Here is a 15820-nt window from a genome sequence, read left to right as displayed (position 1 = left end):
ACAATCAGAGCATTTTTTCCCCCATGGTGGAAAGGTCAAAGATGAGAGGACACAGCTTGAAGGTGGGAGGGGCAAAGGTGAAAGGAGATATGCGGAGCAAGCTTTTTATACAAAAGGTGGTGGGGGGGGGGGGGGGGGGGGGATGGGACCACTGCCAGGGGTGATGGTGGATGGTGGAGACAGGTATGATAGTGGCGTTTAAGATGCTTTTAGATAGGCGCATGGAGATGCTGGGAATGGAATGGGAGGATCGTGTGTAGGCAGATGCAACTAGTTTACCTTCCATTATGTTTGGCACACACATTGTGGGCCTGTGCTCCTGTGCTGTACCATTCCATGTTCTATGCGTAGACTGTTTGCAGTTTTGTACTGCCGACTAGAAGCACGGCAGGCAGTTATGAAGACTTCTTCAACAGGTCTTCACACATCCACGACCTCTGGTACCTGAAAGGACGAGGTAAATGAAGATGTTGTATATCCATCACTGCTTTATGGCAACTTCTCTTCAACTCACATTGAAGAGCATCCCGAAGCGGAAATATTTCCTTCAATGTGATCTGGTCAGAGATCAGCCTGGAACCCCACCCAACGACATTAAGGAAATACCTTCAGTGGAGTGTAATGGTTGAAGAAGATAGCTGGACATCAACTAATCTAGGTGGGGTGGGAGCTGCTTTAAGTCCTTGTCGTCCACCCTGGGTAGTTCTACAAAACTGGCAGAACAGGGCGGCACGGTGGCGCAGCGGTAGAGTTGCTGCCTTACAGCGAATGCAGCGCCGGAGACTCAGGTTCGATCCTGACAACGGGTGCCGTCTGTACGGAGTTTGTACATTCTCCCCGTGACCTGCGTGGGTTTTCTCCGAGATCTTTGGTTTCCTCCCACACTCCAAAGATGTACAGGTTTGTAGGTGAATTGGCTTGGTAAATGTAAAAATTGTCCCTAGTGGGTGTAGGGTAATGTCAATGTGCGGGGATCGCTGGTCGGCGCGGACCCGGTGGGCCGAAGGGCCTGTTTCCGCGCTGTATCTCTAAACTAAACTAAACTAAACTTGATCATTTACGAGTAGCAGAAATCAAATACATAATGAGGAGCAATGCTACCGTGTCTCTAAACAATTACATTTGTCACAGTCATACATTTAGCTCATCATTGGATAACATTTGTATCCCACAACAACTTGGTGTCTATTGTTTTTATTAAGATACAGGTTTTTAGTTTTTAGTGTTAGTGTGTGGGGATCGCTGGGCGGTGCGGACTCGGTGGGCCGAAGGGCCTGTTTCCGCGCTGTATCTCTAAAGAACTCTGAAGCACCAATTGCCACTTTTGTTTGTTGTAGTTGACATACGAAAGAAGACCTTATCTAGGTAAATTCTAACTTTGCAGCAACGCCAATAGTTTGTGAATGAAGAGTACAAAAAAATTAGATGTTACAATAAAACAGCGACAAAGGCATTTATACAACCCCTTTAACATGTGAAGAATCCTAAGATACTTCTAGGAGAGTCATCAAACAAAATTTAGTTTGGCTTCATAGTCACGTGTACTGAGGTACAGTGAAACGCTTTTTTGTTGCATGCTGTCCAGTTAGCGGAAAGACTATGTATGATTACAATACATGATTACATTGGAGCTGTCCACAGATACAGGATAAAGGTAATAACGTTTTTGTGCAAGATAAAATCCTGTAAAGTCAGATTTAAGATAGTCTGAGGGTCTCCAATTAAGTAAATGCTGGGTCAAAACCGCTCTCTGGTTGTTGCTATAACCAGTTATATAGGGGCGGCACGGTGGCGCAGCGGTCGAGTTGCTGCCTTACAGCGAATGCAGCGCCGGAGACTCAGGTTCGATCCTGACTATGGGCGCCGTCTGTACGGAGTTTGTACGTTCTCCCCGTGACCTGCGTGGGTTTTCTCCGAGATCTTCGGTTTCCTCCCACACTCCAAAGGCGTACAGGTATGTAGGTTAATTGGCTGGGCAAATGTAAAATAATTTTTTTTTAATTGTCTCTAGTGTGTGTAGGATAGTGTTAATGTGTGGGGATTGCTGGGCGGCGCGGACCCGGTGGGCCGAAGGGTCTGTTTCTGCGCTGTATCTCTAAATCTAAAAAATAAAACAAATCTAAAATCAGTAATTGCTGATAGTAGCTGGAAATAAACTGTCCCTGAATCTGGAGGTGTGCATTTTCACACTTCTGTACCTATTACCTGATGGGAGAAGGGAGAAGAGGGAGTGACCAAGGTGCGACTCGTCCTTGATTATGCTGGCGGCCTTGTCGAGGCAGCTCGAGGTATAAATGGAGTTAATAGATGAAAGGTTGGTTTGTGTGATGGTCTGGGCTGTGTTGACGATGTGCTCCAATTTCTTGCGGTCTTGGATGGAGCTGTTCCCAAACCATGCTGTGATGCACCCTGACAAGGTGCTCTCTACAGCACATCTGTAGAAGTTGGTGAGATTTGTTAGGGACCCGCTCAACTTCCTGAGCCTCCTAGGATGTAAAGGCATTGGTGTGCTTTTTTGGGCATTACTTTGGTATGGGTACGCTTTGGTATGGATGCATTCCAGAGAGAGTTAGATATAGCTCTTAGGGCTAACGGAATCAAGGGGTATGGGGAGAAAGCAGGAACGGGGGTACTGATCATATTGAATGGCGGTGCTGGCTCGAAGGGCCGAATGGCCTACTCCTGCACCTATTATCTACGTTTCTATGTTCACTCCAGGACAAATTGCTGGTGACATTTACTGCCAGGAACGTGAAGCATTCAACCATCTCAACTTTGGCGCGGTCATGCATGTGGATGGGTATGCAAGGGTGTGTGTACCACTTCATGTCCTGAAGTCGATTTGACACTGAGCGATGCAAAATGACAAGGAGCTGGGCTTTAAGCAAAACACAAAGTGCTGGAGGAACTCAGTGGGTCGGGCGGCATCTGTGGAAATAGAGGGAGCAGAGTAGTACGCCATTGTTTCCCAGTGATTAATATGAGGAATGGGAACGAATGGAAATGGCCAGCATTTCCAAGTCCCGAATATGAACTTAAAATACAAACACTTCACAGTAATTACACAGTTGTGAGGGATTTTGTGACTCTTCGAAGTTACATCCTTGCCCTTTTAAATGATTTTGTTCAAGGATATCAGACTGGTCGTTTTTCAGACCATAAGAAGGTCAAGAGGAGGGTCGGGGCGGGTCGGGGGAGGGGGGGCGGATGTGATGTTTTTAAAGGCAGACATCATCATTTGAAAATCCATGGAATGAGAAACTGAAGGCATTGCATTCATCCGCATCTATATTCTGTTTCTCATTTTCCAAATCAGGGTGGCATGCACACTGACCTCCCTCTCGAATAGTGCAAGAAAACTACTGTAGATGCTGGTACAAACCAAAGGTATTTATTTCACAAAATGCTGGAGTAACTCAGCAGGTCAGGCAGCATCTCAGGAGAGAAGGAATGGGTGATGTTTTGGGTCGAGACCCTTCTTCAGACTTCTTTTAGAAGGATGAGAGGAGATCTTATCGAAACGTATAAGATTATTAAGGGGTTGGACACGTTAGAGGCAGGAAACATGTTCCCAATGTTGGGGGAGTCCAGAACCAGGGGCCACAGTTTAAGAATAAGGGGCAGGCCATTTAGAACTGAGATGAGGAAAAACTTTTTCAGTCAGAGAGTTGTGAATCTGTGGAATTCTCTGCCTCGGAAGGCAGTGGTGGCCAATTCTCTGAATGCATTCAAGAGAGAGCTAGATAGAGCTCTTAAGGATAGCGGAGTCAGGGGGGTATGGGGAGAAGGCAGGAACGGGGGTACCGATTGAGAATGATCAGCCATGGTCACATTGAATGGTGGTGCTGGCTCGAAGGGCTGAATGGCCTCCTCCTGCACCTATTATTGTCTATTGCACCTCTGCAGTCTCAGCGGTCCTCTCAATATTGGAGGCGGGGATGGGGTGGGGTGGGGGGGTTAGCAAGATGTTTTTTATTGTCTGATGAGGAAAGATGCTCTGGGTTTACCAGCGAGGTCCGGGTGCTGAAGAGACAGGGGTTCACACCTGCCTGACGTCAGGAGGAGGAGGAGGAGGAGGAGGAGGAGGAGGCGGCTCGCCTTCTCTCCCTCCCTCCCTCCCTCCCTCCCAGTCGCTGGCAGACTGCAACAACATGGGCTGGCGCCTGGTCACCACTGTCAGCAGCTGGGTGAGAACAATGTAGTAGCGCCCGGCGCCCCCACTCACTGACTCACTCACTGAGCCGGGGCTCAGGCAGTAAAGGGGACTAGGGAAAGGGTTTGCAACCGTGACTAGTGTCCCAGACTGAAGCGTGCTCATTTCTGATACATATTGTGTGTGTGTGTAGCCGGGTGTCCACTGGATGGATGGGTGGGTAGGTGGGGGTTTGCAGTAGTGTGTGTATGTGTGTAGCCAGGTGTCCACTGGATGGATGGGTGGGTGGGTGGGGGTTTGCAGTAGTGTGTGTATGTGTGTAGCCAGGTGTCCACTGGGTGGGTGGGGGTTTGCAGTAGTGTGTGTCTGTGTGTGTGGTGTCCGTTTTGGCGTGAGGATGGTGTATGTGAGTGCGGCGGCTGGGTGGGTGTGTGTGTGTGTGTGTGTTACTGGGTGTGTGCGAGATGTGGTGCTGCTGCTGTGTGTTTGGGAGCTGGGCGAGAGCGGTGTCACCCTAGGAGTCGGTGTGGATCAGTTTGTGTGTGCGTAAGGGTGGGTGCGTTGATGGGTGGGTGTAGGGGTGGGTGTTTGTAGGTGTGGGTGCGTTGATGTGTGGGTTCGTTGATTGGTGCGTTGGGATGGATGTATGTAGGGGTGAGTGCGTTGATGGGTGTATGTAGGGGTGGGTGTATGTAGGGATGGGTGTATGTAGGGGTGGGTGTATGTAGGGATGGGTGTATGTAGGGATGGGTGTATGTAGGGGTGGGTGTATGTAGGGGTGGGTGTATGTAGGGATGGGTGTATGTAGGGGTGGGTGTATGTAGGGATGGGTGTATGTAGGGGTGGGTGTATGTAGGGGTGGGTGTATGTAGGGGTGGGTGTATGTAGGGGTGGGTATATGTAGGGATGGGTGTATGTAGGGGTGGGTGTATGTAGGGGTGAGTGCGTTGGTGGGTGTATGTAGGGGTGGGTGTATGTAGGGGTGGGTGTTTGTAGGGGTGGGTATATGTAGGGATGGGTGTATGTAGGGGTGGGTGTATGTAGGGGTGGGTGTATGTAGGGGTGGGTGTATGTAGGGATGGGTGTATGTAGGGGTGGGTATATGTAGGGATGGGTGTATGTAGGGGTGGGTGTTTGTAGGGGTGGGTATATGTAGGGATGGGTGTATGTAGGGGTGGGTGTATGTAGGGGTGGGTGTATGTAGGGGTGGGTGTATGTAGGGGTGGGTGTATGTAGGGGTGAGTGCGTTGGGATGGTTGGTGTTAGGGTGGGTGCGTTTGTGCGCTTGTGTGTAGGGCTTGGTGTGCAATGGTGGTTGCGTTGGAGTGTGTGTTGGTGGATGTGTGTAGGGGTTTGTATTGGTGTGTGTGTAGGGATGTGCATTGGTGTGTGTGTGTGTGTGTGTGGGGGTGAATGTTTGAAGAGATGCGTACATTGGTGTGTGTGTGTGTGTGTGTGTAGGGGTGTCCTTGTAAGGATGCGAGCGTGTAGGGGTGTGTACATTGGTGTGTGCAGGGGTATGCATTGGTGTGTGTGTGGGGGTGTGTGAAGGGATGTGTGCATTGGTGTGTGTGAAGGGGTGTGCATTGGTGTGTATATAGTGGTGTGTGTGGGGGTGTGTGTGCATTGGTGCGTGTGTAGTGGTGTGTGTGGGTGTGTGTGTGTAGTGGTGTGTGTGGGTGTGTGTGTGTGCATTGGTATGTGTGTGTGTAGGGATGTGTGCATCGGTGTGTGTGTGTTTGTAGGGATGTGTGCATTGGTGTATGTGTAGGGGCGTGTACATCGGTGTGTGTGTGTGTTTGTAAGGATGTGTGCATTGGTGTGTGTACATTGGTGTGTGTGTGTGTAGGGGTGTGTGAAGGGATGCGTGCATTGGTGTATGTGGGTGTGTGTCCATTGGTGTGTGTGTAGGGATGTCTGCATTGGTGTGTGCATTGGTGTGTGCATTGGTGTGTGTGGGGGTGCATACATTGGTGTGTGTGTGTGTAGGGGTGTGTGAAGGGATGTGTGCATTGGTGTGTGTGTAGGGGTGTGTACATTGGTGTGTGTGGGTGTGTTTGTAGGGATGTGTGCATTGGTGTGTGTGTAGGGGTGTGTGAAGGGATGTGTGCATTGGTGTGTGTGTGTGTGTAGGGGTGTGTGAAGGGATGTGTGCATTGGTGTGTGTGTGTAGGGGTGTGTGAAGGGATGTGTGCATTGGTGTGCGTGTAGGGGTGTGTACATTGGTGTGTGTGGGTGTGTTTGTAGGGATGTGTGCATTGGTGTGTGTGTAGGGGTGTGTACATTGGTGTGTGTGGGTGTGTTTGTAGGAATGTGTGCATTTGTGTGTGTGTAGGGGTGTGTACATCGGTGTGTGTGTAGGGGGGTGTGTGAAGGGATGTGTGCATTGGCGTGTGTAGGGACGGGTGCTTTGTTGCGTGTGTTTAGGGGTAGGCACGGTGGGTGACCGCTATGACGGGTGCCGCTGGTCTTGTGATAGATCGCTAATTAACGCAGTGGTGCTGTGGTGGTGCAGAAAAGCATATATTCAAAATCGAACCCATGTCGGAAGACAAGGATCGGATACAATGCTTTTATATTCACTGGCGGAATTGTCATTTATTAAATGCATTACTGTCCAGTCAAACATTTCTCCCGATGCAAAGCGCTGGAGTGACTCAGTGCGACAGGCAGCATCTCTGGAGAGAAGGAATTTCTTTGTTCCATTTCTCTTTCCAGAGATGCTTGCTGCCTGTGCCGCTGAGTTGCTCCAGCACTGTGTGTCTGTTTTCGGTATATGAACCAGCATCTGCAGTTCCTACATATTTCTCCTGACGTCTCGCACCCACCAGCTATGGTTGGTTAGCGCTGAATGCCATCTCCCAGAACCGAACAAAAACTTCATTTTTCAACGCCAGATCGGTTTATATTTTATTGGTCGGGTTTAAATATTTCCCAACGGTGTATTGATGACCTACTGAACTTAATGCACCATTTGGTCTGGAGGCAGCGGTCACCTTGTGGTATCACTTTGATATTGTGGTATTGGCTTTGAGGAAGGAGGTTTGAAACTGAAATCAAAATCAAACACGACTGTTAGTGTTTAATGTCTGTGTTTTTATGCCTGATTACACAGAGCAGTACAATAACAGAGGGAACCTTATAAGTCTTGCCCGGGGTGAGAGTAGAATAATTATATAGATATATTAGGCTTGTATACACTGGAATTTAGAAGGATGAGAGGAGATCTTATCGAAACGTATAAGATTATTAAGGGGTTGGACACGTTAGAGGCAGGAAACATGTTCCCAATGTTGGGGGAGTCCAGAACCAGGGGCCACAGTTTAAGAATAAGGGGTAGGCCATTTTGAACGGAGATGAGGAAAAACTTTTTCACTCAGAGAGTTGTGAATCTGTGGAATTCTCTGCCTCAGAAGGCAGTGGAGGCCAATTCTCTGAATGCATTCAAGAGAGAGCTGGATAGAGCTCTTAAGGATAGCGGAGTCAGGGGGTATGGGGAGAAGGCAGGAACGGGGTACTGATTGAGAATGATCACATTGAATGGTGGTGCTGGCTCGAAGGGCCGAATGGCCTCCTCCTGCACCTATTGTCTATTGTCTATTTCCCAAAGCTCACCGCTCTCAGTCTATTTTATTTTATTTTCCAAACTTTTTTTTTCAATAGAACATGGAACAGTACAGGCCATTCGGCCCGGAAATGCCAAGTTAAACCAATTTCCCCAGCCTGCTTGTGATCCATATCCCTCCAGTCCCTGCTTGTCCATGCGCCTATTGAAAAGCATTTTAAACACCACTATCGTGTCTGCCTCCTCTACCACTCCTGGCACCCACCACCTCTGTGTAAAGTAAAACTTGCCCCATACATTTCCTTTAAACTTTGCCTCTCTCTCTCAGCTTAATGTTGGTCGAGTCCAGAACCAGGGGCCACAGTCAAACCGAGGCGAGAAGGAACTTTTTCACCCAGAGAGTTGTGAATTTGTGGAATTCTCTGCCACAGAGGGCAGTGGAGGCCAAATCACTGGATGGATTTAAGAGAGAGTTAGGTAGAGTTCTAGGGGCTAGTGGAATCGAGGGATATGGGGAGAAGGCAGGCACGGGTTATTGATTGTGGATGATCAGCCATGATCACAATGAATGGCGGTGCTGACTCGAATGGCCTGCACCTATTTTCTATGTTTCTATGTTTCTTAAAGCTATGCATGCTTTCTCCTGCTCTTCATCTCCTCCCCCCCTTCCATCGTCTCCCAACACATTTCCGTCCTATATGTCTCCCACCTCAGTCCACCCACCCTGCCTACTTCCCACCCTGCTGACACAGTGGGTGTATGGCGACTCACTGTCCCCAAAGCCTTTCTCATTGTCGCTGGGGAGAATTTATTTCACAAAATGCTGGAGTAACTCAGCGGGTCAGGCAGCATCTCAGGAGAGAAGGAATGGGTGACGTTTCGGGTCGAGACCCTTCTTCAGACTGATGTCAGGGGAGGGGGGGGCGGGACAAAGATAGGATGCAGTCGGAGACAGGGAGAATAGTGGGAGAACTGGGAAGGGGAGGGGATAGAGAGGGGAAGCAGGGACTACCTAAAGTTAGAGAAGTCAAAATGTTCATACCGCTGGGGGGGTGTAAACTGCCCAAGCGAAATATGAGGTGCTGTTCCTCATATGAGGTTTTTGAACCTCGGGTGCGACTGAAATTTACTATTGGGATCAGCAAGTAAAATGAATGAATAAAAAATACAGCATGGAAATAGGCCATTCGGCCCACTGAGTCCTCGCTGCCCATCGATCACCTGTTCACACTAGTTCCATAGTATTTCTCTTTTTGCATCCACCTCCTACAAACTCGAGACCGTTCTTCAGACGCAGGGGAGAACATGATTTCTATAAAAGTAACAAACAAAAGGGGAGCCGCTGTTGAAACTGTGAGGGTCAGGCAGCGTCTGTGTAGGGGAATGAACAGTTGTTGTTTCGGGTCAAGACCCTTCATCCTTACTGAGTCCACTTCCCTCCTTCGATGCTGCCTGAGCTGTTGTGCCCTCCGTCTGCTCCCCGTTTGTTTTGCTGCGGATTCCAACAACTGCGCTGGTGAATCGAGGACCCGAGGACATAGGTTTAAGCTGAAGGGGAAAAGAATTAATAGGAATCTGAGGGGGTAACTTTTTCACACAGAGGTTGGTGGGTGTATGGAACAAGCTGCCGGAGGACAGGGCCGTTTTTACAGCATTATGGGCCCCCGGGCAAAGCAGTGTACTGGGGCCCCTACCGTTACTCTCCCCCACCCCCCTTTCCCTACCAGCTCCCCCCTGTCGTGCCGGCGAAAAGCACTTACCGAAAAGCACTTAGCGATGACTTAGGGTGCTACATTGTTGTGAAAAACACTTACAGATCGCTGTGAGAAGCACTTAGTGGCCGAAAATGTTGCGAAAAAAGCACTTATTGAACCTACATTTTTAAAGTAGTATTTATTTATTGCAAGTCACTTAACATACACAGATCAGCATGGGGCCCCTATGCTCGTGGACCCCCGGGCAAGTGCCCATCAGGCCCATGCATTAAGACGGCCCTGCCGGAGGAGGTAGTTGAGGCTGGGACTATCCCAACATTTAAGAAACAGTTAGACAGGTGCATGGATAGGACAGGTTTGGAGGGATATGGACCAAACGCGGGCAGGTGGGATTAATGTAGCTGGGATATGTTGGCCGGTGTGAGCAAGTTGGGCTGAAGGGCCTGTTACCACACTGTGTCACTCTATGGCTCGATGCAGCCTCCTGTGCCTCCATTCTGAAGAAAAGTAAACTGACTTCCAACTTCGAAGTGGAGACTAATTACATGCCTCCATCAGGCTCCCGTGCACATGTTGTTGAAGGTGGAGATGATACACTGGGGGGGGGGGGGTCATATTTGCGTTGTATGTGACAGCTTTTTACCCAGTTTCCATTCGCAATGAGACCCTCCCCTTCACTGCCACCACGATATTTGACAAGTAAGTTGCAAGGGGTAGGCAGGTGTCAAATCAAAGCCTTAGGATTTTCCCAGCAAGCTTAGCTCTGGACAGGTCAGGTGGTGTCCTGGATGCCCCACTGGGGGACAATCCATTGACAACTCATATTTATGAGTTCTACGAGGATCATTTCTTCTTACTTGGACTCACAGTGACATTTTCTACAGTTTTGAGGTTTTCTGAAAGTGATCTTGCTGTGCCAAAGAACCTGAATTATTTATTGAAGGTATCACAAAATTCTGGAGTAAGTAACTCAGCAGGTCGGGCAGCATCTAGGAGAGAGGGAATGGGTGACGTTTTGGGTCGAGACCCTTCTTCAGACTGAAACGTCACCCATTTCCTCTTTCCTAGATGCTGCCTGACCTGCTGAGTTACTTACTCCAGCATTTTGTGATACCTTCCGTTTGTACCAGCATCTGCAGTTATTTTCCTACTGAATTATTTATTAATAAATTCTGTCACCAAACATAAGCCTCATGGTAGGGGCCTTTCAAAATGAGACGGTAACGGCAAACACATAAGTTAGAGAGCGCAAGTGCAGTAAACAGGACAGAGGGTGAGGAAAGTCTGATAGTTTAACCTGCATTTATTTCAATGCAAGAGGCTAGACAGATAAGGCAGATGAACTCAGAGCATGGATAGGAACATGGGACCGGGACATTATCGGTATTATGGAAACATGGCTGAGGGAGAGACGGGACTGGCAACGCTGTGTATTTTGGTACCAACGCTACAGGAGGGATAGAGGTGTTAGTGAGAGAGGAGATGGTGTTGCAGTTTTGATTTGAGAACATCACTGTGGTACTTAGGATCTTCCTGGGGGATTATTCAGTGGTACTATATGGGTGGAAATGAGAAGTAAGTAATCACAATGATGGGATTCTTCTATGGCACTCTCTCCCAATAGTCAGTGGGAGTTAGAGGGAGAAATATGTAGGGAGAGAACAGATAGCTGTAAGAATTATGGGGTTATTTTAGTAGGGTATCTCCAAATACCCTACTAAAATAACCCTATGATTAGAGATGGGGCAAAATTCAACTGCCTCTTAGGAGAAAAGGCAGGGCAGGTGACTGAAGTGTGGGTGGGAAAACACTTTGGGACCAATGACCATAAATCTATTAGTTTTTAAATAGTTATGAGAACTATGAGAGCAGTCTTGAACTACTATCTACCTCTTTGGTGACCCTCAGATTATCCATGATCGGACTTTGCTGGCTTTACCTTGCACTAAACGTTATTCCTTCATCATGTATCTCTGTACACAGTAAATGGATTGAATGTAATAATAATAATAATAATAATAATACATTACATTTGTATAGCGCTTTTCTAGACACTCAAAGACGCATTACAAGGTTAATAAGACATAAAAATTAATAAATAAACGAACAGAAAAGGAAGAATAAGGTGAGGTGTCCTTCAGTGGTTGAAGGCAGTGTTGAACAGGTGAGACTTCAGTGATGTTTTGAATGTGGTGAGTGAGGAGGAGTCTCTGATGGTTTGAGGTAGTGAGTTCCAGAGGGTGGGAACAGCGATGGAGAAAGCCCTGTCCCCCCAGGATCTGAGTTTGGTCCGGATGGGGGGGGACAGGAGGTTAGCAGCAGCAGAGCGGAGGGTGCGGGTGGGAGTGTGTCTGTGGAGGAGGTCAGTCAGGTAGGATGGGGCCATGCTGTGGAGGGCTTTGTAGGTCATGAGGAGGATTTTGTACTGGATTCTCTGGGGGATGGGGAGCCAGTGGAGCTTGTAAAGGACGGGGGTGATGTGGTCACGGGTCGGGGGGTGGGTGAGTAGACGGGCAGCGGAGTTCTGGATGTATTGGAGTTTATTGATGATTTTTGAGGGTTAACCATAGCGGAGGCTGTTGCAGTAGTCCAGACGGGAGGTGATGAAGGCGTGGATGAGGGTTTCTGCAGCTGTGGAGGAGAGGGATGAACGGAGACGGGCGATGTTTTTGAGGTGGAAGAAGGCTGTCTTGGTGATGTGTTTAATGTGTTTGTCGAAGGAGAGGGTTTGATCAAAGATGCTGTAATCGTGTATTGTCTCTCTGCTGACTGGATAGCCTGCAACAAAAAGCTTTTCACTGTACCTCGGTGCACTGGACAATAAACTAAACGAAACTGAACTGAACTGAGAGGAGAGGTCTGACCTAAGCATTGAAGACTTAAATTGGGCATGGCCAATTTTAATAGTATTAGACAGGAATTTCCAAAAAGTTTATCGTGGGAGGCCGTTTGCAGGGAAAGGGACATGTGGCAAGTAGGAGGGTGAAATAAGGAGAGTTTAGCTCCCAACACATTCCGGTTAGAATGAAGGGCAATCTCAACAGAAGTAGGGGCACTGGAACATGAAATATCGAAGATCTGGTCTGGAAAAATAAATATAAGATATGTCTAGTATTGGCAGCTGGGAGTAATGAATGTGTTGTGGAGTAAAGGGCATGTAAGAGGGAATTCAGGAGTGCAAAAAGATAGCACGTAATAGGTTTTGAAGATAAGGTCTTGACCCCCCCCCCCCCCCCCCCCCCCAAAAGATATTCTATTGATATATTAAGCGCAAAAGAGTAACAAGGGGGATAATAGGGCCACAAGGATTAACAATGTCATCTATGTATGGAGGCAGAGGAGATGGATTAGGATCTGTATATACAATACAATACAATATACAATATATCTTTATTGTCATTGTACAGGGGTACAACGAGATTGGGAATGCGCCTCCCATACGATGCAATAAATTAATTAGCTAGTCAGTATTAATTTAAACAAACCAATGAAACAAATTAGAACAGTTTTAAAACAGAATAAGGTGCAAGTGGATCTGTGCCGGATCACTGTGCGATGTGGCCATCCGGCTCAACAAGACCGGTTCATAGCAGCTATGGGCCTGGGGATGAAGCTGTTCCTGAGTCTGGAGGTGCGGGCGTAGAAGGCATTGTATCGTCTGCCCGATGGTAGAAGTTCGAACAGACTGTTGCAGGGGTGTGAAGAGTCTTTGTGGATGCTGGTGGCTTTTCTGAGGCATCGTGTGTTGTAGATGCCCTCCAAGGCTGGTAGCTGTGTTCCAATGGTCCTCTGAGCTCTATGGACTACCCGCTGAAGAGCTTTCCTCTCTGCCTCCGTGCAGCTGAGATACCACACAGGGATGCCATGTGTTAGGATGCTCTTTATGGTGCAGCGGTAGAAGGTCGTCAGCAGCTGTTGGGGTATACCATGGAGAATGATATGGATGCTAGGGGATTTAGGGAAGTTAATAATGATGTCTTGAATAGAGTCCACGTCACAGAAGAGGAAGTGCTGGAGGACCGATTCTGATTGCTGGCCCTCAGCCTCATAGACAATAGACAATAGGTGCAGGAGGAGGCCATTCGGCCCTTCTAGCCAGCACCACCATTCAATGTGATCATGGTTGATCATTCTCAATCAGTACCCCGTTCCTGCCTTCTCCCCATACCCCCTGACTCCGCTATCCTTAAGAGCTCTATCCAGCTCTCTCTTGAATGCATTCAGAGAATTGGCCTCCACTGCCTTCTGAGGCAGAGAATTCCATAGATTTACAGCTCTCTGAGTGAAAAAGTTTTTCCTCATTTCGGGTCGAGACCCTTCTTCAGACTGATGTCAGGGGAGGGGGCGGGACAAAGTCACTGAAAGGAAGCATGCAGGTACAGCAGGCAGTGAAGAAAGCCAATGGAATGTTGGCATTCATAACAAGAGGAGTTGAGTATAGGAGCAAAGAGGTCCTTCTGCAGTTGTACAGGGCCCTAGTGAGACCGCACCTGGAGTACTGTGTGCAGTTTTGGTCTCCAAATTTGAGGAAGGATATTCTTGCTATTGAGGGCGTGCAGCGTAGGTTTACTAGGTTAATTCCCGGAATGGCGGGACTGTCCTATGTTGAAAGACTGGAGCGACTAGGTTTGTGTACACTGGAATTTAGAAGGATGAGAGGGGATCTTATCGAAACGTATAAGATTATTAAGGGGTTGGACATGTTAGAGGCAGGAAACATGTTCCCAATGTTGGGGGAGTCCAGAACCAGGGGCCACAGTTTAAGAATAAGGGGTAGGCCATTTAGAACAGAGATGAAGAAAAACTTTTTCAGTCAGAGAGTTGTGAATCTGTGGAATTCTCTGCCTCAGAGGGCAGTGGAGGCCAATTCTCTGAATACATTCAAGAGAGAGCTAGATAGAGCTCTTAAGGATAGCAGAGTCAGGGGGTATGGGGAGAAAGCAGGAACGGGGTACTGATTGAGAATGATCAGCCATGATCACATTGAATGGCGGTGCTGGCTCGAAGGGCCTAATGGCCTCCTCCTGCACCTATTGTCTATTGTCTATTGTCTATAATATAGGATGTAGTCAGAGACAGGAAGAATAGTGGGAGAACTGGGAAGGGAAGGGGATAGGGAGGGGAAGCAGGGACTACCTGAAGTTAGAGAAGTCAATGTTCATACCGCTGGGGGGGTGTAAACTGCCCAAGCGAAATATGAGGTGCGGTTCCTCATATGAGGTTTTGAACCTCGGGTGCGACTGAAATTTACTATTGGGATCAGCAAGTAAAATGCATGAATAAAAAATACAGCATGGAAATAGGCCATTCGGCCCACTGAATCCTCGCTGCCCATCGATCACCTGTTCACACTAGTTCCATAGTATTTCTCTTTTTGCATCCACCTCCTACAAACTTGGGGCGATTTATTAAAGCTAATTAATCTACAAACTCACACCTCTTTGGGATCTGGGGGGAAACCGGAGCACCCAGAGGAAACCCATCCAGTCACAGGGAGAAACGTACCCAATGTTGGGGGAGTCCAGAACCAGGGGCCACAGTTTAAGAATAAGGGGTAGGTAATTTAGAACAGAGATGAGGAAAAGCTTTTTCACTCAGAGAGTTGTAAATTTGTGGAATTCTCTACCTCAGAAGGCAGCGGAGGCCAATTCTCTGGATGCTTTCAAGAGAGAGCTAGATAGAGCTCTTATTGATAGCAGAGTCAGGGGGTATGGAGAGAAGGCAGGAACATGGTACTGATTGAGGATGATCAGGCATGATCACATTGAATCGCGGTACTGGCTCGAAGGGCTGAATAGCCTACTCCTGCACCTATTGTCTATTGTCTATTGAGAACGTGCAAACTCCACACAGGCAGCAGCTGAGGTCAGGATCGAACTTGGGTATCTAGCATTGTGAGGCAACAGCTCTACCCGTTGCACCACTCCAATGGCCTCGATTGGAGTCTATTGATCTACCATATCATCTGTCTAGTTGAATGCCATTGATTGCACTTTCTTTCACATTCCTCTTCTTTTAGTTCCGTTGCATCCAGCGTTGGAATCAATGGAACTGATATTTGTTTACAGGTTAACCAATATTAACTGTGTTAAAAATAGCTTAAAGGTCTACGTAAGACAAACTCAATTCTCTGCACGAACTAACTTGAATAATTAGTTACAATTATAAGTGTAAACACAGTCAGGTCTAGAAACAGGAACATTGCAGATTGATGAAGTGAAATGATGTCATGAATAAAATTCAACATTGCTGATTGCTCTGGGCAAGTTTGAAAATCATTTCATTGCACCCGAAAACTTTGCAAGACAAAGAAAGCCGCTGTTTAAAAAATGACTGATCGGTGTAAATATTGCCTATTAATATTGAAAAACATCCCAAAGCTCTTCA

The 15820-nt window shown here is 47.7% G+C and overlaps 1 protein-coding gene across 2 annotated transcripts in view; it reads left to right on the top strand.

The window, feature by feature from the left end:
• The first annotated feature begins 4140 nt into the window (after positions 1 to 4140).
• LOC144593223 (serine incorporator 1-like) overlaps positions 4141 to 15820 on the top strand; it is a 57855-nt gene continuing 46175 nt past the window's right edge. For both annotated transcript variants that reach the window (XM_078398725.1, XM_078398724.1), the window contains exon 1: positions 4141 to 4187. In XM_078398725.1, coding sequence (XP_078254851.1) covers positions 4152 to 4187 — 36 coding nt within the window. In that variant the 5' untranslated portion in view covers positions 4141 to 4151. The remainder of the gene's footprint in view (positions 4188 to 15820) is intronic.

Source organism: Rhinoraja longicauda, chromosome 4 (genome assembly GCF_053455715.1).
Source record: "Rhinoraja longicauda isolate Sanriku21f chromosome 4, sRhiLon1.1, whole genome shotgun sequence".
NCBI lineage: Eukaryota > Metazoa > Chordata > Chondrichthyes > Rajiformes > Arhynchobatidae > Rhinoraja > Rhinoraja longicauda.
Note: the sequence above shows the minus strand (reverse complement) of the source record. Positions and strands in the feature narration are given on the sequence as shown.